Here is a 20,719-nt window from a genome sequence, read left to right as displayed (position 1 = left end):
GATCTCCACGGCCCAATCACCTCAGCCCGATCTCCCTGGCTCGATCTCCCCGGCCCGATCTCCCTGGCCCGATCTCCCCGGCTCGATCTCCCCAGCCCGATCTCCCCATCCCGATTACCCAGACCCGAACTCCCCGGGTGGATAACCCCGGCTCGATCACCCCGGCCCTATCTCCCCGGCCCGATCTTCCCGGCTCGATCTCTCCGGCCCGATCTCCCCGGCACGATCACCCCGGCTCGATCGCCCAGGTCCGATCACCCCGGCCCGATCACCCCAGCCCGATCTCCCCGCTCCGATCACCCCGGCCCGATCTCCCCGGCTCAATCTCCCCGGCCCGATCACCCCGGCCCGATCTCCCCGGCCCGATCTTCCCAGCCCGATCTCCCCGGCCCGATCTCCCAAGCCCGATCACCCCGGCCCAATCTCCCCGGCCCAATCACCCCGGCCCGATCTCAATGGCCCGATCTCCCCGCCCCGATCTCCCCTACCCGATCACCCAGGCCCGATCTCCCCGGCTCGATCACCCAGGCCCGATCTGCCTGGCCTGATCACCCCGGCCCGATCACCACAGCCCGAGCACCCCGGCCCGATCACCCCGTCCCGATCTCCCAGGTCCGATCTCCCTGGCTCCATCTCCTCGGCCCGATCATCCCAGCCCGAGCACCACGGACCGATCACCCGGCCCGATCTCCACGGCCCGATCTCCCCGGCTCAATCTCCCCGGCCCGATCATCCCAGCCCGATCTCCCCGGCCCGATTACCCAGGCCCGAACTCACCAGCCCGATAACCCCGGCTCGATCACCCCGGCCCTATCTCCCCGACCCGATCTCCCCGGCCCGATCTCCCCGGTCCGATATACCCGTCCCGATCACCCCGACCCGATCTCCCCTGCTCAATCTCCCCGGCCCGATCACCCCGGCCTGATCTTCCCGCCCCGATCTCCCCTACCCGATCACCCAGCCCCGATCTCCCCGGCTCGATCACCCAGGCCCGATCTGCCTGGCCTGATCACCCCGGCCCGATCACCACAGCCCGAGCACCCCGGCCCGATCACCCCGTCCCGATCTCCCAGGTCCGATCTCCCCGGCTCCATCTCCTCGGCCCGATCATCCCAGCCCGAGCACCACGGACCGATCACCCGGCCCGATCTCCACGGCCCGATCTCCCCGGCTCAATCTCCCCGGCCCGATCATCCCAGCCCGATCTCCCCGGCCCGATTACCCAGGCCCGAACTCACCAGCCCGATAACCCCGGCTCGATCACCCCGGCCCTATCTCCCCGACCCGATCTCCCCGGCCCGATCTCCCCGGTCCGATATACCCGTCCCGATCACCCCGACCCGATCTCCCCTGCTCAATCTCCCCGGCCCGATCACCCCGGTCCGATCTCCCCGACCCGATCTCCCCGGACCGATCACCCCGACCCGATCTCCCCTGCTCAATCTCCCCGGCCCGATCACCCCGGCCCGATCTCCCCGACCCGATCTCCCTGGACCGATCACCCCGACCCGATCTCCCCTGCTCAATCTCCCTGGCCCGATCACCCCGGCCCGATCTCCCCGACCCGATCTCCCCTAACCGATCACCCCGGCCCGCTCTCCCCTGCCCGATAACCCCGGCCCGATCACCCCGGCCCAGTCACCACGGCCCGATCACCCAGGCCTGAACTCCCCGGCCCGATCACCCCGGCCCGATCACCACAGCCCGATCACCCAGGCCCGATCTACCCGGCTCGATCACCACAGCCCGATCACCCAGGCCCGATCTCCGCAGCCCGATCCCCCCGGCCCGATCACCACATCCTGATCACCCAGGCCTGATCTCCCCGGCTCGATCACCCAGGCCCGATCTGCCTGGCCTGATCACCACGGAGAGATCACCCCGGTACGATCACCACGGACCGATCTCCCCGGCCCGATCTCCCCGGCCCTATCACCCCGGCCCGATCACCACAGCCCGAGCACCACGGCCCGATCACCCCGTCCTGATCTCCCCGGCCCAATCTCCCCGACTCAAACTCCCCGGCCCGATCATCCCAGCCCGAGCACCACGGCCCGATCACCCCGGCCCGATCTCCACGGCCCGATCTCCCCGGCTCAATCTCCCCGGCCCGATCATCCCAGCCCGATCTCCCCGGCCCGATTACCCAGGCCCGAATTCCCCGGCCCGATCTCCACGGCCCGATCTCCCCGGCTCAATCTCCCCGGCTCGATCACCCCGGCCCTATCTCCCTGGCCCGATCTTCCCGGCTCAATCTCTCTGGCCCGATCTCCCCGGCACGATCACCCCGGCTCGATCGCCCAGGTCTGATCACCCCGGCCCGATCACCCCAGCCCGATCACCCCGGCCCGATCTTCCCGGCTCGATCTCTCCAGCCCGATCTCCCCGGCACGATCACCCTGGTTCGATCTCCCCGGTCCGATCACCCCGGCCCGATCTTCCCATCTCGATCTCACCGGCCCGATCTCCCCAGCCCAATCTCCCCGGACCGATCACCCCGGCCCGATCTCCCCGACCCGATCACCCCGCTCCGATCACCCCGGCCCGATCTCCCCGGCTCAATCTCCCCGGCCCGATCACCCCAGCCCGATCTCCCCGGCCCGATCACCCCAGCCCGATCTCCCCGCTCCGATCACCCCGGCCCAATCTCCCCGGCTCAATCTCCCCGGCCCGATCACCCCGGCCCGATCTCCCCGGCCCAATCTCCCCGGCCCGATCTTCCGAGCCCGATCTCCCCGGCCCGATCTCAATGGCCCGATCTCCCCGCCCCGATCTCCCCTACCCGATCACCCCGGCCCGATCTCCCCTGCCCGATAACCCCGGCCCGATCACCACGGCCCAATCACCACATCCCGATCACCCAGGCCCGATCTCCCCGGCTCGATCACCCAGGCCCGATCTGCCTGGCCTGATCACCCCGGCCCGATCACCACAGCCCGAGCACCACGGCCCGATCACCCCGTCCCGATCTCCCCGGTCCGATCTCCCTGGCTCCATCTCCCCGGCCCGATCATCCCAGCCCGAGCACCACGGACCGATCACCCGGCCCGATCTCCACGGCCCGATCTCCCCGGCTCAATCTCCCCGGCCCGATCATCCCAGCCCGATCTCCCCGGCCCGATTACCCAGGCCCGAACTCACCGGCCCGATAACCCCGGCTCGATCACCCCGGCCCGATCTCCCCGACCCGATCTCCCCGGCCCGATCTCCCCGGTCCGATATACCCGTCCCGATCACCCCGGCCCGTTCACCCCGGCCCAATTGCCCCGGCCCGATCACCCCGGTCCAATCACCCCGGTCCGATCTAACCGGCCCGATAACCACGGCCCGATCACCCCGGCTCCATCTCCCCGGCCCGATCATCCCAGCCCGAGCACCACGGACCGATCACCCGGCCCGATCTCCACGGCCCGATCTCCCCGGCTCAATCTCCCCGGCCCGATCATCCCAGCCCCATCTCCCCGGCCCGATTACCCAGGCCCGAACTCACCAGCCCGATAACCCCGGCTCGATCACCCCGGCCCTATCTCCCCGACCCGATCTCCCCGGCCCGATCTCCCCGGTCCGATATACCCGTCCCGATCACCCCGACCCGATCTCCCCTGCTCAATCTCCCCGGCCCGATCACCCCGGCCTGATCTTCCCGCCCCGATCTCCCCTACCCGATCACCCAGCCCCGATCTCCCCGGCTCGATCACCCAGGCCCGATCTGCCTGGCCTGATCACCCCGGCCCGATCACCACAGCCCGAGCACCCCGGCCCGATCACCCCGTCCCGATCTCCCAGGTCCGATCTCCCCGGCTCCATCTCCTCGGCCCGATCATCCCAGCCCGAGCACCACGGACCGATCACCCGGCCCGATCTCCACGGCCCGATCTCCCCGGCTCAATCTCCCCGGCCCGATCATCCCAGCCCGATCTCCCCGGCCCGATTACCCAGGCCCGAACTCACCAGCCCGATAACCCCGGCTCGATCACCCCGGCCCTATCTCCCCGACCCGATCTCCCCGGCCCGATCTCCCCGGTCCGATATACCCGTCCCGATCACCCCGACCCGATCTCCCCTGCTCAATCTCCCCGGCCCGATCACCCCGGTCCGATCTCCCCGACCCGATCTCCCCGGACCGATCACCCCGACCCGATCTCCCCTGCTCAATCTCCCCGGCCCGATCACCCCGGCCCGATCTCCCCGACCCGATCTCCCTGGACCGATCACCCCGACCCGATCTCCCCTGCTCAATCTCCCTGGCCCGATCACCCCGGCCCGATCTCCCCGACCCGATCTCCCCTAACCGATCACCCCGGCCCGCTCTCCCCTGCCCGATAACCCCGGCCCGATCACCCCGGCCCAGTCACCACGGCCCGATCACCCAGGCCTGAACTCCCCGGCCCGATCACCCCGGCCCGATCACCACAGCCCGATCACCCAGGCCCGATCTACCCGGCTCGATCACCACAGCCCGATCACCCAGGCCCGATCTCCGCAGCCCGATCCCCCCGGCCCGATCACCACATCCTGATCACCCAGGCCTGATCTCCCCGGCTCGATCACCCAGGCCCGATCTGCCTGGCCTGATCACCACGGAGAGATCACCCCGGTACGATCACCACGGACCGATCTCCCCGGCCCGATCTCCCCGGCCCTATCACCCCGGCCCGATCACCACAGCCCGAGCACCACGGCCCGATCACCCCGTCCTGATCTCCCCGGCCCAATCTCCCCGACTCAAACTCCCCGGCCCGATCATCCCAGCCCGAGCACCACGGCCCGATCACCCCGGCCCGATCTCCACGGCCCGATCTCCCCGGCTCAATCTCCCCGGCCCGATCATCCCAGCCCGATCTCCCCGGCCCGATTACCCAGGCCCGAATTCCCCGGCCCGATCTCCACGGCCCGATCTCCCCGGCTCAATCTCCCCGGCTCGATCACCCCGGCCCTATCTCCCTGGCCCGATCTTCCCGGCTCAATCTCTCTGGCCCGATCTCCCCGGCACGATCACCCCGGCTCGATCGCCCAGGTCTGATCACCCCGGCCCGATCACCCCAGCCCGATCACCCCGGCCCGATCTTCCCGGCTCGATCTCTCCAGCCCGATCTCCCCGGCACGATCACCCTGGTTCGATCTCCCCGGTCCGATCACCCCGGCCCGATCTTCCCATCTCGATCTCACCGGCCCGATCTCCCCAGCCCAATCTCCCCGGACCGATCACCCCGGCCCGATCTCCCCGACCCGATCACCCCGCTCCGATCACCCCGGCCCGATCTCCCCGGCTCAATCTCCCCGGCCCGATCACCCCAGCCCGATCTCCCCGGCCCGATCACCCCAGCCCGATCTCCCCGCTCCGATCACCCCGGCCCAATCTCCCCGGCTCAATCTCCCCGGCCCGATCACCCCGGCCCGATCTCCCCGGCCCAATCTCCCCGGCCCGATCTTCCGAGCCCGATCTCCCCGGCCCGATCTCAATGGCCCGATCTCCCCGCCCCGATCTCCCCTACCCGATCACCCCGGCCCGATCTCCCCTGCCCGATAACCCCGGCCCGATCACCACGGCCCAATCACCACATCCCGATCACCCAGGCCCGATCTCCCCGGCTCGATCACCCAGGCCCGATCTGCCTGGCCTGATCACCCCGGCCCGATCACCACAGCCCGAGCACCACGGCCCGATCACCCCGTCCCGATCTCCCCGGTCCGATCTCCCTGGCTCCATCTCCCCGGCCCGATCATCCCAGCCCGAGCACCACGGACCGATCACCCGGCCCGATCTCCACGGCCCGATCTCCCCGGCTCAATCTCCCCGGCCCGATCATCCCAGCCCGATCTCCCCGGCCCGATTACCCAGGCCCGAACTCACCGGCCCGATAACCCCGGCTCGATCACCCCGGCCCGATCTCCCCGACCCGATCTCCCCGGCCCGATCTCCCCGGTCCGATATACCCGTCCCGATCACCCCGGCCCGTTCACCCCGGCCCAATTGCCCCGGCCCGATCACCCCGGTCCAATCACCCCGGTCCGATCTAACCGGCCCGATAACCACGGCCCGATCACCCCGGCTCCATCTCCCCGGCACGATCACACCGGCCCGATCACCCCGGCCAGATCACCGCTGCTCGATCACCCCGGCCCGATCTCCCCGGCCCGATCTCCCCGGCCCGATCACCACAGCCCGATCACCGAGGCCCGATCTCCCCGGCTCGATCACCACAGCCCGATCACCCAGGCCCGATCTCCCCGGCCCGATCTCCCCGGCCCGATCACCACATCCCGATCACCCAGGCCCGAACTCCCCGGCCCGATCTCCCCGGCCCGATCACCACAGCCCGATCACCCAGGCCCGATCTCCCCGGCCCGATCTCCCCGGCTCGATCACCCAGGCCCGATCTGCCTGGCCTGATCACCACGGAGAGATCACCCCGGTACGATCACCACGGACCGATCTCCCCGGCCCGATCTCCCCGGCCCTATCACCCCGGCCCGATCACCACAGCCCGAGCACCACGGCCCGATCACCCCGTCCCGATCTCCCCGGCCCAATCTCCCCGACTCAAACTCCCCGGCCCGATCATCCCAGCCCGAGCACCACGGCCCGATCACCCCGGCCCGATCTCCACGGCCCGATCTCCCCGGCTCAATCTCCCCGGCCCGATCATCCCAGCCCGATTACCCAGGCCCGAACTCCCCGGCCCGATCTCCACGGCCCGATCTCCCCGGCTCAATCTCCCCGGCTCGATCACCCCGGCCCTATCTCCCCGGCCCGATCTTCCCGGCTCGATCTCTCTGGCCCGATCTCCCCGGCACGATCACCCCGGCTCGATCGCCCAGGTCCAATCACCCCGGCCCGATCACCCCAGCCCGATCACCCCGGCCCGATCTTCCCGGCTCGATCTCTCCAGCCCGATCTTCCCATCTCGATCTCACCGGCCCGATCTCCCCAGCCCAATCTCCCCGGACCGATCACCCCGGCCCGATCTCCCCGACCCGATCTCCCCACTCCGATCACCCCGGCCCGATCTCCCCGGCTCAATCTCCCCGGCCCGATCACCCCAGCCCGATCTCCCCGGCCCGATTACCCAGGCCCGAACTCCCCGGCCCGATAACCCCGGCTCGATCACCCCGGCCCTATCTCCCCGGCCCGATCTCCCCGGCCTGATCTCCCCGGCCCGATCTCCCCGGCCCGATTACCCAGGCCCGAACTCCCCGGCCCGATAACCCCGGCTCGATCACCCCGGCCCTATCTCCCCGGCCCGATCTCCCCGGCCTGATCTCCCCGGCCCGATCTCCCCGGCCCGATCACCCCGGCCCGATCTCCCCGGCCTGATAACCACGGCCCGATCACCCCGGTCCGATCTCCCCGGCCCGATCTCCCTGGCCCGATCTCCCCGGCACGATCACCCTGGTTCGATCTCCCCGGTCCGATCACCCCGGCCCGATCTTCCCATCTCGATCTCACCGGCCCGATCTCCTCAGCCCAATCTCCCCGGACCGATCACCCCGGCCCGATCTCCCCGACCCGATCTCCCCGCTCCGATCACCCCGGCCCGATCTCCCCGGCTCAATCTCCCCGGCCCGATCACCCCAGCCCGATCTCCCCGGCCCGATCACCCCAGCCCGATCTCCCCGCTCCGATCACCCCGGCCCAATCTCCCCGGCTCAATCTCCCCGGCCCGATCACCCCGGCCCGATCTCCCCGGCCCAATCTCCCCGGCCCGATCTTCCGAGCCCGATCTCCCCGGCCCGATCTCCCCAGCCCGATCACCCCGGCCCGATCTCCCCGGCCCAATCTCCCCGGCCCAATCACCCCGGCCCGATCTCAATGGCCCGATCTCCCCGCCCCGATCTCCCCTACCCGATCACCCCGGCCCGATCTCCCCTGCCCGGTAACCCCGGCCCGATCACCACGGCTCAATCACCACATCCCGATCACCCAGGCCCGATCTCCCCGGCTCGATCACCCAGGCCCGATCTGCCTGGCCTGATCACCCCGGCCCGATCACCACAGCCCGAGCACCACGGCCCGATCACCCCGTCCCGATCTCCCCGGTCCGATCTCCCCGGCTCCATCTCCCCGGCCCGATCATCCCAGCCCGAGCACCACGGACCGATCACCCGGCCCGATCTCCACGGCCCGATCTCCCCGGCTCAATCTCCCCGGCCCGATCATCCCAGCCCGATCTCCCCGGCCCGATTACCCAGGCCCGAACTCACCGGCCCGATAACCCCGGCTCGATCACCCCGGCCCTATCTCCCCGACCCGATCTCCCCGGCCCGATCTCCCCGGTCCGATATACCCGTCCCGATCACCCCGGCCCGTTCACCCCGGCCCAATTGCCCCGGCCCGATCACCCCGGTCCAATCACCCCGGTCCGATCTAACCGGCCCGATAACCACGGCCCGATCACCCCGGCTCCATCTCCCCGGCACGATCACACCGGCCCGATCACCCCGGCCAGATCACCGCTGCTCGATCACCCCGGCCCGATCTCCCCGGCCCGATCTCCCCGGCCCGATCACCACAGCCCGATCACCGAGGCCCGATCTCCCCGGCTCGATCACCACAGCCCGATCACCCAGGCCCGATCTCCCCGGCCCGATCTCCCCGGCCCGATCACCACATCCCGATCACCCAGGCCCGAACTCCCCGGCCCGATCTCCCCGGCCCGATCACCACAGCCCGATCACCCAGGCCCGATCTCCCCGGCCCGATCTCCCTGGCTCGATCACCCAGGCCCGATCTGCCTGGCCTGATCACCACGGAGAGATCACCCCGGTACGATCACCACGGACCGATCTCCCCGGCCCGATCTCCCCGGCCCTATCACCCCGGCCCGATCACCACAGCCCGAGCACCACGGCCCGATCACCCCGTCCCGATCTCCCCGGCCCAATCTCCCCGACTCAAACTCCCCGGCCCGATCATCCCAGCCCGAGCACCACGGCCCGATCACCCCGGCCCGATCTCCACGGCCCGATCTCCCCGGCTCAATCTCCCCGGCCCGATCATCCCAGCCCGATTACCCAGGCCCGAACTCCCCGGCCCGATCTCCACGGCCCGATCTCCCCGGCTCAATCTCCCCGGCTCGATCACCCCGGCCCTATCTCCCCGGCCCGATCTTCCCGGCTCGATCTCTCTGGCCCGATCTCCCCGGCACGATCACCCCGGCTCGATCGCCCAGGTCCAATCACCCCGGCCCGATCACCCCAGCCCGATCACCCCGGCCCGATCTTCCCGGCTCGATCTCTCCAGCCCGATCTTCCCATCTCGATCTCACCGGCCCGATCTCCCCAGCCCAATCTCCCCGGACCGATCACCCCGGCCCGATCTCCCCGACCCGATCTCCCCACTCCGATCACCCCGGCCCGATCTCCCCGGCTCAATCTCCCCGGCCCGATCACCCCAGCCCGATCTCCCCGGCCCGATTACCCAGGCCCGAACTCCCCGGCCCGATAACCCCGGCTCGATCACCCCGGCCCTATCTCCCCGGCCCGATCTCCCCGGCCCGATTACCCAGGCCCGAACTCCCCGGCCCGATAACCCCGGCTCGATCACCCCGGCCCTATCTCCCCGGCCCGATCTCCCCGGCCTGATCTCCCCGGCCCGATCTCCCCGGCCCGATCACCCCGGCCCGATCTCCCCGGCCTGATAACCACGGCCCGATCACCCCGGTCCGATCTCCCCGGCCCGATCTCCCTGGCCCGATCACCCAGGCCCGATCTCCCCGGCCCGATCACCACGGCCCGAGCACCACGGCCCGATTACCTGGCCCGATCTCCACGGCCCAATCACCTCAGCCCGATCTCCCTGGCTCGATCTCCCCGGCCCGATCTCCCTGGCCCGATCTCCCCGGCTCGATCTCCCCAGCCCGATCTCCCCATCCCGATTACCCAGACCCGAACTCCCCGGGTGGATAACCCTGGCTCGATCACCCCGGCCCTATCTCCCCGGCCCGATCTTCCCGGCTCGATCTCTCCGGCCCGATCTCCCCGGCACGATCACCCCGGCTCGATCGCCCAGGTCCGATCACCCCGGCCCGATCACCCCAGCCCGATCTCCCCGCTCCGATCACCCCGGCCCGATCTCCCCGACTCAATCTCCCCGGCCCGATCACCCCGGCCCGATCTCCCCGGCCCGATCTTCCCAGCCCGATCTCCCCGGCCCGATCTCCCCTGCCCGATCACCCCGGCCCAATCTCCCCGGCCCAATCACCCCGGCCCGATCTCAATGGCCCGATCTCCCCGCCCCGATCTCCCCTACCCGATCACCCAGGCCCGATCTCCCCGGCTCGATTACCCAGGCCCGATCTGCCTGGCCTGATCACCCCGGCCCGATCACCCCGGTCCAATCACCCCGGTCCGATCTAACCGGCCCGATAACCACGGCCCGATCACCCCGGCTCCATCTCCCCGGCACGATCACACCGGCCCGATCACCCCGGCCAGATCACCGCTGCTCGATCACCCCGGCCCGATCTCCCCGGCCCGATCTCCCCGGCCCGATCACCACAGCCCGATCACCGAGGCCCGATCTCCCCGGCTCGATCACCACAGCCCGATCACCCAGGCCCGATCTCCCCGGCCCGATCTCCCCGGCCCGATCACCACATCCCGATCACCCAGGCCCGAACTCCCCGGCCCGATCTCCCCGGCCCGATCACCACAGCCCGATCACCCAGGCCCGATCTCCCCGGCCCGATCTCCCCGGCTCGATCACCCAGGCCCGATCTGCCTGGCCTGATCACCACGGAGAGATCACCCCGGTACGATCACCACGGACCGATCTCCCCGGCCCGATCTCCCCGGCCCTATCACCCCGGCCCGATCACCACAGCCCGAGCACCACGGCCCGATCACCCCGTCCCGATCTCCCCGGCCCAATCTCCCCGGCTCCATCTCCTCGGCCCGATCATCCCAGCCCGAGCACCACGGACCGATCACCCGGCCCGATCTCCACGGCCCGATCTCCCCGGCTCAATCTCCCCGGCCCGATCATCCCAGCCCGATCTCCCCGGCCCGATCACCCCGGTCCGATCACCCCGGTCCGATCTAACCGGCCCGATAACCACGGCCCGATCACCCCGGCTCCATCTCCCCGGCACGATCACTCCGGCCCGATCACCCCGGCCAGATCACCGCTGCTCGATCACCCCGGCCCTATCTCCCCGCCTCGATCTCCCCGGCCTGATCTCCCCAGCCCGATCACCCAGGCCCGATCTCCCCTGCTCAATCTCCCCGGCCCGATCACCCCGGCCCGATCTCCCCGACCTGATCTCCCCGGACCGATCACCCCGACCCGATCTCCCCTGCTCAATCTCCCCGGCCCGATCACCCCGGCCCGATCTCCCCGACCCGATCTCCCCTAACCGATCACCCCGGCCCGCTCTCCCCTGCCCGATAACCCCGGCCCGATCACCCCGGCCCAGTCACCACGGCCCGATCACCCAGGCCCGAACTCCCCGGCCCGATCACCCCGGCCCGATCACCACAGCCCGATCACCCAGGCCCGATCTACCCGGCTCGATCACCACAGCCCGATCACCCAGGCCCGATCTCCCCAGCCCGATCCCCCCGGCCCGATCACCACATCCTGATCACCCAGGCCTGATCTCCCCGGCTCGATCACCCAGGCCCGATCTGCCTGGCCTGATCACCATGGAGAGATCACCCCGGTACGATCACCACGGACCGATCTCCCCGGCCCGATCTCCCCAGCCCTATCACCCCGGCCTGATCACCACAGCCCGAGCACCACGGCCCGATCACCCCGTCCTGATCTCCCCGGCCCAATCTCCCCGACTCAAACTCCCCGGCCCGATCATCCCAGCCCGAGCACCACGGCCCGATCACCCCGGCCCGATCTCCACGGCCCGATCTCCCCGGCTCAATCTCCCCGGCCCGATCATCCCAGCCCGATCTCCCCGGCCCGATTACCCAGGCCCGAACTCCCCGGCCCGATCTCCACGGCCCGATCTCCCCGGCTCAATCTCCCCGGCTCGATCACCCCGGCCCTATCTCCCCGGCCCGATCTTCCCGGCTCGATCTCTCCAGCCCGATCTCCCCGGCACGATCACCCTGGTTCGATCTCCCCGGTCCGATCACCCCGGCCCGATCTTCCCATCTCGATCTCACCGGCCCGATCTCCCCAGCCCAATCTCCCCGGACCGATCACCCCGGCCCGATCTCCCCGACCCGATCTCCCCGCTCCGATCACCCCGGCCCGATCTCCCCGGCTCAATCTCCCCGGCCCGATCACCCCAGCCCGATCTCCCCGGCCCGATTACCCAGGCCCGAACTCCCCGGCCCGATAACCCCGGCTCGATTACCCCGGCCCTATCACCCCGGCCCGATCTCCCCGGCCTGATCTCCCCGGCCCGATCTCCCCGGCCCGATTACCCAGGCCCGAACTCCCCGGCCCGATAACCCCGGCTCAATCACCCCGGCCCTATCTCCCCGGCCCAATCTCCCCGGCCTGATCTCCCCGGCCCGATCACCCAGGCCCGATCACCACAGCCCGATCACCCAGGCCCGATCTCCCCGCCTCGATCAACCCGGGCCTATCTCCCCGGCCCGATCTCCCCGGCCCGATCTCCCTGGCCCGATCTCCCCGGCACGATCACCCCGGCCCGATCACCCCGGCCCGATCTCCCCGGTCCGATCACCCCGTCTCGATCACCCCGGCCCGATCACCCCGGCCTGATCACCACGGCCCGATCTCCCCGGCCCGATCACCCCGGCCAGATCACCCCGGCCCGATCTCCCCAGCTCGATCTCCCCGTCTCGATCACCCCGGCCCGATCTCCCCGGCCCGATAACCACGGCCCGATCACCCCGGCCCCATCTCCCCGGCCAGATCACCGCTGCTCGATCACCCCGGCCCTATCTCCCCGGCCCGATCTCCCCGGCCTGATCTCCCCGGCCCGATCACCCATGCCCGATCACCACAGCCCGATCACCCAGGCCCGATCTTCCCATCTCGATCACCCCGGCCCGATCATCACAGCCCGATCTTCCCATCTCGATCTCGCCGGCCCAATCACCCCGGCCCGATCACCCCAGCCCGATCACCCCAGCCCGATCACCCCAGCCCGATCACCCCGGCCCGATCACCCCAGCCTGATTACCCCGGCCCGATCTACCCGGCTCGATCTCTCCGGCCGATCTCCCCGGCCAGATCACCCCGGTACGATCACCACGGACCGATCTACCCGGCTCGATCTCTCCGGCCGATCTCCCCGTTCCGATCACCCCGGCTCGATCTCCCCGGTCTGATCACCCTGGCCCGATCTTCCCATCTCGATCTCCCCGGCCCGATCTCCACGGCCCGATCTCCCCGGCTCAATCTCCCCGGCTCGATCACCCCGGCCCTATCTCCCCGGCCCGATCTTCCCGGCTCGATCTCTCCAGCCCGATCTCCCCGGCACGATCACCCTGGTTCGATCTCCCCGGTCCGATCACCCCGGCCCGATCTTCCCATCTCGATCTCACCGGCCCGATCTCCCCAGCCCAATCTCCCCGGACCGATCACCCCGGCCCGATCTCCCCGACCCGATCTCCCCGCTCCGATCACCCCGGCCCGATCTCCCCGGCTCAATCTCCCCGGCCCGATCACCCCAGCCCGATCTCCCCGGCCCGATTACCCAGGCCCGAACTCCCCGGCCCGATAACCCCGGCTCGATTACCCCGGCCCTATCACCCCGGCCCGATCTCCCCGGCCTGATCTCCCCGGCCCGATCTCCCCGGCCCGATTACCCAGGCCCGAACTCCCCGGCCCGATAACCCCGGCTCAATCACCCCGGCCCTATCTCCCCGGCCCAATCTCCCCGGCCTGATCTCCCCGGCCCGATCACCCAGGCCCGATCACCACAGCCCGATCACCCAGGCCCGATCTCCCCGCCTCGATCAACCCGGGCCTATCTCCCCGGCCCGATCTCCCCGGCCCGATCTCCCTGGCCCGATCTCCCCGGCACGATCACCCCGGCCCGATCACCCCGGCCCGATCTCCCCGGTCCGATCACCCCGTCTCGATCACCCCGGCCCGATCACCCCGGCCTGATCACCACGGCCCGATCTCCCCGGCCCGATCACCCCGGCCAGATCACCCCGGCCCGATCTCCCCAGCTCGATCTCCCCGTCTCGATCACCCCGGCCCGATCTCCCCGGCCCGATAACCACGGCCCGATCACCCCGGCCCCATCTCCCCGGCCAGATCACCGCTGCTCGATCACCCCGGCCCTATCTCCCCGGCCCGATCTCCCCGGCCTGATCTCCCCGGCCCGATCACCCATGCCCGATCACCACAGCCCGATCACCCAGGCCCGATCTTCCCATCTCGATCACCCCGGCCCGATCATCACAGCCCGATCTTCCCATCTCGATCTCGCCGGCCCAATCACCCCGGCCCGATCACCCCAGCCCGATCACCCCAGCCCGATCACCCCAGCCCGATCACCCCGGCCCGATCACCCCAGCCTGATTACCCCGGCCCGATCTACCCGGCTCGATCTCTCCGGCCGATCTCCCCGGCCAGATCACCCCGGTACGATCACCACGGACCGATCTACCCGGCTCGATCTCTCCGGCCGATCTCCCCGTTCCGATCACCCCGGCTCGATCTCCCCGGTCTGATCACCCTGGCCCGATCTTCCCATCTCGATCTCCCCGGCCCGATCTCCCCGGCCCGATCACCCCGGCCCGATCACCCCAGCCCGATCTCCCCGCTCCGATCACCCCGGCCCGATCTCCCCGGCCCGATCTCCCCGGTCCGATCTTCCCAGCCCGATCTCCCCGGCCCGATCTCCCCAGCCCGATCACCCCGGCCCAATCTCCCCGGCCCAATCACCCCGGCCCGATCTCAATGGCCCGATCTCCCCGCCCCGATCACCCCTACCCGATCACCCCGGCCCGATCTCCCCTGCCCGATAACCCCGGCCCGATCACCCCGGCCCAATCACCACATCCCGATCACCCAGGCCCGATCTCCCCGGCTCGATCACCCAGGCCCGATCTGCCTGGCCTGATCACTCCGGCCCGATCACCACAGCCCGAGCACCACGGCCCGATCACCCCGTCCCGATCTCCCCGGTACGATCTCCCCGGCTCCATCTCCCCGGCCCGATTACCCAGGCCCGAACTCACCGGCCCGATAACCCCGGCTCGATCACCCCGGCCCTATCTCCCCGACCCGATCTCCCCGGCCCGATCTCCCCGGTTCGATATACCCGTCCCGATCACCCCGGCCCGATCACCCCGGCCCCATCTCCCCGGCCCGATCACCCCGGTCCGATCACCCCGGTCCGATCTAACCGGCCCGATAACCACGGCCCGATCACCCCGGCTCCATCTCCCCGGCACGATCACACCGGCCCGATCACCCCGGCCAGATCACCGCTGCTCGATCACCCCGGCCCTATCTCCCCGGCTCGATCTCCCCGGCCTGATCTCCCCGGCCCGATCACCCAGGCCCGATCACCACAGCCCGATCACCCAGGCCCGATCTTCCCTTCTCGATCACCCCGGCCCGATCTTCCCATCTCGATCTCCCAGCACGATCTCCCCGGCCCGATCACCCCGGCCCGATCTCCCCGGCTCAATCTCCCCGGCCCGATCACCCCGGCCCGATCTCCCCGACCCGATCTCCCCGCTGCGATCACCCAGGTCCGATCTCCCCGGCTCAATCTGCCCGGCCCAATCACCCCGACCCGATCTCCCCTGCTCAATCTCCCCGGCCCGATCACCCCAGCCCGATCTCCCCGACCCGATCTCCCCGGACCGATCACCCCGACCCGATCTCCCCTGCTCAATCTCCCCGGCCCGATCACCCCGGCCCGATCTCCCCGACCCGATCTCCCCTAACCGATCACCCCGGCCCGATCTCCCCTGCCCGATAACCCCGGCCCGATCACCCCGGCCCAATCACCACGGCCCGATCACCCAGGCCCGAACTCCCCGGCCCGATCTCCCCGGCCCGATCACCACAGCCCGATCACCCAGGCCCGATCTACCCGGCTCGATCACCACAGCCCGATCACCCAGGCCCGATCTTCCCGGCCCGATCTCCCCGGCCCGATCACCACATCCCGATCACCCAGGCCTGATCTCCCCGGCTCGATCAACCAGGCCCGATCTGCCTGGCCTGATCACCACAGAGAGATTACCCCGGTACGATCACCACGGACCGATCTCCCCGGCCCGATCTCCCCGGCCCTATCACCCCGGCCCGATCACCACAGCCCGAGCACCACGGCCCGATCACCCCGTCCTGATCTTCCCGGCCCAATCTCCCCGACTCAAACTCCCCGGCCCGATCATCCCAGCCCGAGCACCACGGCCCGATCACCCCGGCCCGATCTACACGGCCTGATCTCCCCGGCTCAATCTCCCCGGCCCGATCATCCCAGCCCGATCTCCCCGGCCCGATTACCCAGGCCCGAACTCCCCGGCCCGATCTCCACGGCCCGATCTCCCCGGCTCAATCTCCCCGGCTCGATCATCCCGGCTCAATCTCTCTGGCCCGATCTCCCCGGCACGATCGCCCCGGCTCGATCGCCCAGGTCTGATCACCCCGGCCCGATCACCCCAGCCCGATCACCCCGGCCCGATCTTCCCGGCTCGATCTCTCCAACCCGATCTCCCCGGCACGATCACCCTGGTTCGATCTCCCCGGTCCGATCACCCCGGCCCGATCTTCCCATCTCGATCTCACCGGCCCGATCTCCCCAGCCCAATCTCCCCGGACCGATCACCCCGGCCCGATCTCCCCGACCCGATCTCCCCGCTCCGGTCACCCCGGCCCGATCTCCCCGGCTCAATCTCCCCGGCCCGATCACCCCAGCCCGATCTCCCCGGCCCGATTACCCAGGCCCGAACTCCCCGGCCCGATAACCCCGGCTCGATCACCCCGGCCCAATCTCCCCGGCCCGATCTCCCCGGCCTGCTCTCCCCGGCCCGATCACCCAGGCCCGATCACCACAGCCCGATCACCCAGGCCCGATCTCCCCGCCTCGATCAACCCGGGCCTATCTCCCCGGCCCGATCTCCCCGGCCCGATCTCCCTGGCCCGATCTCCCCGGCCAGATCACCCCGGCCTGATCACCACGGCCCGATCTCCCCGGCCCGATCACCCCGGCCAGATCACCCCGGCCCGATCTCCCCAGCTCGATCTCCCCGGCCCGATCTCCCCGGTCCGATCTCCCCGTCCCGATCACCCCGTTCCGATCACCCCGGCTCGATCTCCCCGGTCTGATCACCCAGGCCCGATCTTCCCGGCTCGATCTCTCCGGCCGATCTCCCCGTCCCGATCACCCCGGCTCGATCTCCCCGGTCTGATCACCCTGGCCCGATCTTCCCAAGTCGATCTCCCTGGCCCGATTACCCCGGCCCGATCTCCCCGGCCCGATCATCCCGGCCCGATCACCACGGCCCGATCACCACGGCTCGATCTCCCCGGCCCGATCACCCCGGCCCGATCACCCCGGCTCGATCGCCCCGGTCCGATCTCCCCGGCCCGATCACCCCGGCTCAATCGCCCCGGTCCGATCACCCCGGCCCGATCTCCCCGGCCCGATCACCCCGGCCCGATCACCTTGGCCTGATCACCCCAGCCCAATCACCCCGGTCCAATCACCCCGGCCCGATCTTCCCATCTCGATCACCCCAGCCCGATCTCCCCGGCCCAATCTCCCCAGCCCGATCTCCCCGGTCCGATCTCCCCGGACCGATCACCCCGACCCGATCTCCCCTGCTCAATCTCCCCGGCCCGATCACCCCGGCCCGATCTCCCCGACCCGATCTCCCCTAACCGATCACCCCGGCCCGATCTTCCCTGCCCGATAACCCCGGCCCGATCACCCAGGCCCGAACTCCCCGGCCCGATCTCCCTGGCCCAATCACCACAGCCCGATCACCCAGGCCCGATCTCCCCGGCCCGATCACCACAGCCCGATCACCCAGGCCCGAACTCCCCGGCCCGATCTCCCCGGCCCGATCACCACAGCCCGATCACTCAGGCCCGAACTCCCCGGCCCGATCTCCCCGGCCCGATCACCACAGCCCGATCACCCAGGCCCGATCGACCCGGCTCGATCACCACAGCCCGATCACCCAGGCCCGATCTCCCCGGCCCGATCTCCCCAGCCCGATCACCACATCCCGATCACCCAGGCCTGATCTCCCCGGCTCGATCACCCAGGCCCGATCTGCCAGGCCTGATCACCACGGAGAGATTACCTCGGTACGATCACCACGGACCGATCTCCCCGGCCCGATCTCCCCAGCCCTATCACCCCGGCCCGATCACCACAGCCCGAGCACCACGGCCCGATCACCCCGTCCTGATCTCCCCCGCCCAATCTCCCCGACTCAAACTCCCCGGCCCGATCATCCCAGCCCGAGCACCACGGCCCGATCACCCCGGCCCGATCTCCACGGCCCGATCTCCCCGGCTCAATCTCCCCGACCCGATCATCCCAGCCCGATCTCCCCGGCCTGATTACCCAGGCCCGAACTCCCCGGCCCGATCTCCACGGCCCGATCTCCCCGGCTCAATCTCCCCGGCTCGATCACCCCGGCCCTATCTCCCCGGCCCGATCTTCCCGGCTCGATCTCTCTGGCCCGATCTCCCCGGCACGATCACCCCGGCTCGATCGCCCAGGTCCGATCACCCCGGCCCAATCACCCCAGCCCGATCACCCCGGCCCGATCTTCCCGGCTCGATCTCTCCAGCCCGATCTCCCCGGCACGATCACCCTGGTTCAATCTCCCCGGTCCGATCACCCCGGCCCGATCTTCCCATCTCGATCTCACCAGCCCGATCTCCCCAGCCCAATCTCCCCGGACCGATCTCCCCGGCCCGATCTCCCCGACCCGATCTCCCCGCTCCGATCACCCCGGCCCGATCTCCCCGGCTCAATCTCCCCGGCCCGATCACCCCAGCCCGATCTCCCCGGCCCGATTACCCAGGCCCGAACTCCCCGGCCCGATAACCCCGGCTCGATCACCCCGGCCCAATCTCCCCGGCTCAATCTCCCCGGCCCGATCACCCCGGCCCGATCTCCCCGGCCCGATTACCCAGGCCCGAACTCCCCGGCCCGATAACCCCGGCTCGATCATCCCGGCCCTATCTCCCCGGCCCGATATCCCCGGCCTGATCTCCCCGGCCCGATCTCCCCGGCCCGATTACCCAGGCCCGAACTCCCCGGCCCGATAACCCCGGCTCGATCATCCCGGCCCTATCTCCCCGGCCCGATCTCCCCGGACTGATCTCCCCGGCCCGATCACCCAGGCCCGATCACCACAGCCCGATCACCCAGGCCCGATCTCCCCGCCTCGATCAACCCGGGCCTATCTCCCCGGCCCGATCTCCCCGGCCCGATCTCCCTGGCCCGATCTCCCCGGCCCGATCACCCCGGCCTGATCACCACGGCCCGATCTCCCCGGCCCGATCACCCCGGCCAGATCACCCCGGCCCGATCTCCCCGGCTCGATCTCCCCGGCCCGATCTCCCCGGTCCGATCTCCCCGTCCCGATCACCCCGTTCCGATCACCCCGGCTCGATCTCCCCGGTCTGATCACCCAGGCCCGATCTTCCCGGCTCGATCTCTCCGGCCGATCTCCCCGTCTCGATCACCCCGGCTCGATCTCCCCGGTCTGATCACCCTGGCCCGATCTTCCCATCTCGATCTCCCTGGCCCGATCTCCCCGGCCCGATTACCCGTTCCGATCTCCCCGGCCCGATCACCCCGGCTCAATCGCCCCGGTCCGATCACCCCGGCCCGATCTCCCCGGCCCGATCACCCCGGCCCGATCACCTTGGCCTGATCACCCCAGCCCAATCACCCCGGTCCAATCACCCCGGCCCGATCTTCCCATCTCGATCTCCCCGGCCCGATCACCCCGGCCCGATCTCCCCGGCCAAATCTCCCCAGCCCGATCACCCTGGTCCGATCACCCCGGTCCGATCTACCCGGCCCGATAACCACGGCCCGATCACCCCGGCTCCATCTCCCCGGCACGATCACACCAGCCCGATCACCCCGGCCAGATCACCGCTGCTCGATCACCCCGGCCCTATCTCCCCGGCCCGATCTCCCCAGCCCGATCACCCAGGCCCGATCTTCCCGGCTCGATCTCTCCGGCCGATTTCCCCGTCCCGATCACCCCGGCTCGATCTCTCCGGTCTGATCACCCTGGCCCGATCTTCCCATCTCGATCTCCCCGGCCCAATCTCCCCGGCCCGATTACCCCGGCCTGATCTCCCCGGCCCGATCATCCCGGCCCGATCACCACGGCCCGATCACCACGGCTCGATCTCCCCGGCCCGATCACCCCGGTCCGATCTACCCGGCCAGATCACCGCTGCTCGATCACCCCGGCCCTATCTCCCCGGCCCGATCTCCCCGGCCTGATCTCCCCGGCCCGATCACCCAGGCCCTATCTTCCCGGCTCGATCTCACCAGCTCGATCACCCCGGCCAGATCACCGCTGCTCGATCACCCCGGCCCTATCTCCCCGGCCCGATCTCCCCGGCCTGATCTCCCCGGCCCGATCACCCAGGCCCGATCACCACAGCCCGATCACCCAGGCCCAATCTTCCCATCTCGATCACCCCGGCCCGATCATCACAGCCCGATCTTCCCATCTCGATCTCGCCGGCCCAATCACCCCGGCCCGATCACCCCAGCCCGATCACCCCAGCCCGATCACCACGGCCCGATCACCACGGCTCGAT

The 20,719-nt window shown here is 70.4% G+C and overlaps 3 protein-coding genes across 3 annotated transcripts; all 3 read left to right on the top strand.

Annotated features, from left to right (window-relative positions):
• The first annotated feature begins 2,749 nt into the window (after nucleotides 1-2,749).
• Nucleotides 2,750-7,097, top strand: LOC137369460 (proline-rich protein 36-like). The gene is made up of 2 exons (XM_068030748.1): nucleotides 2,750-4,023; nucleotides 4,556-7,097. The coding sequence occupies exons 1-2, from the start codon at nucleotides 2,750-2,752 to the stop codon at nucleotides 7,095-7,097; spliced, it is 3,816 nt and encodes a 1,271-aa protein (XP_067886849.1).
• A 716-nt stretch (nucleotides 7,098-7,813) lies between these two features.
• Nucleotides 7,814-9,448, top strand: LOC137369407 (uncharacterized). The gene has a single exon (XM_068030618.1). The coding sequence runs from the start codon at nucleotides 7,814-7,816 to the stop codon at nucleotides 9,446-9,448; it is 1,635 nt and encodes a 544-aa protein (XP_067886719.1).
• A 5,400-nt stretch (nucleotides 9,449-14,848) lies between these two features.
• On the top strand, nucleotides 14,849-20,396 carry LOC137369358 (uncharacterized). The gene is made up of 2 exons (XM_068030496.1): nucleotides 14,849-16,152; nucleotides 19,568-20,396. Exons 1-2 carry the CDS (start codon nucleotides 14,849-14,851, stop codon nucleotides 20,394-20,396), a joined length of 2,133 nt encoding a protein of 710 aa, XP_067886597.1.
• The last annotated feature ends 323 nt before the right edge of the window (nucleotides 20,397-20,719 follow it).

Source organism: Heterodontus francisci, chromosome 1, assembly GCF_036365525.1.
Source record: "Heterodontus francisci isolate sHetFra1 chromosome 1, sHetFra1.hap1, whole genome shotgun sequence".
NCBI lineage: Eukaryota > Metazoa > Chordata > Chondrichthyes > Heterodontiformes > Heterodontidae > Heterodontus > Heterodontus francisci.
Note: the sequence above shows the minus strand (reverse complement) of the source record. Positions and strands in the feature narration are given on the sequence as shown.

Coding starts and splice junctions, on each gene's coding strand:
- LOC137369460 (XM_068030748.1), top strand. CDS start 2,750: ATGGCCCGATCTCCCCGCCCCGATCTCCCCTACCCGATCACCCCGGCC. Junction 4,024..4,555: donor TCCCCGGCCCGATCTCCCCG/GTCCGATATACC, acceptor TCGATCACCCAG/GCCCGATCTGCCTGGCCTGA.
- LOC137369407 (XM_068030618.1), top strand. CDS start 7,814: ATGGCCCGATCTCCCCGCCCCGATCTCCCCTACCCGATCACCCCGGCC.
- LOC137369358 (XM_068030496.1), top strand. CDS start 14,849: ATGGCCCGATCTCCCCGCCCCGATCACCCCTACCCGATCACCCCGGCC. Junction 16,153..19,567: donor ACCACAGAGAGATTACCCCG/GTACGATCACCA, acceptor CTGATCACCCAG/GCCCGATCTTCCCGGCTCGA.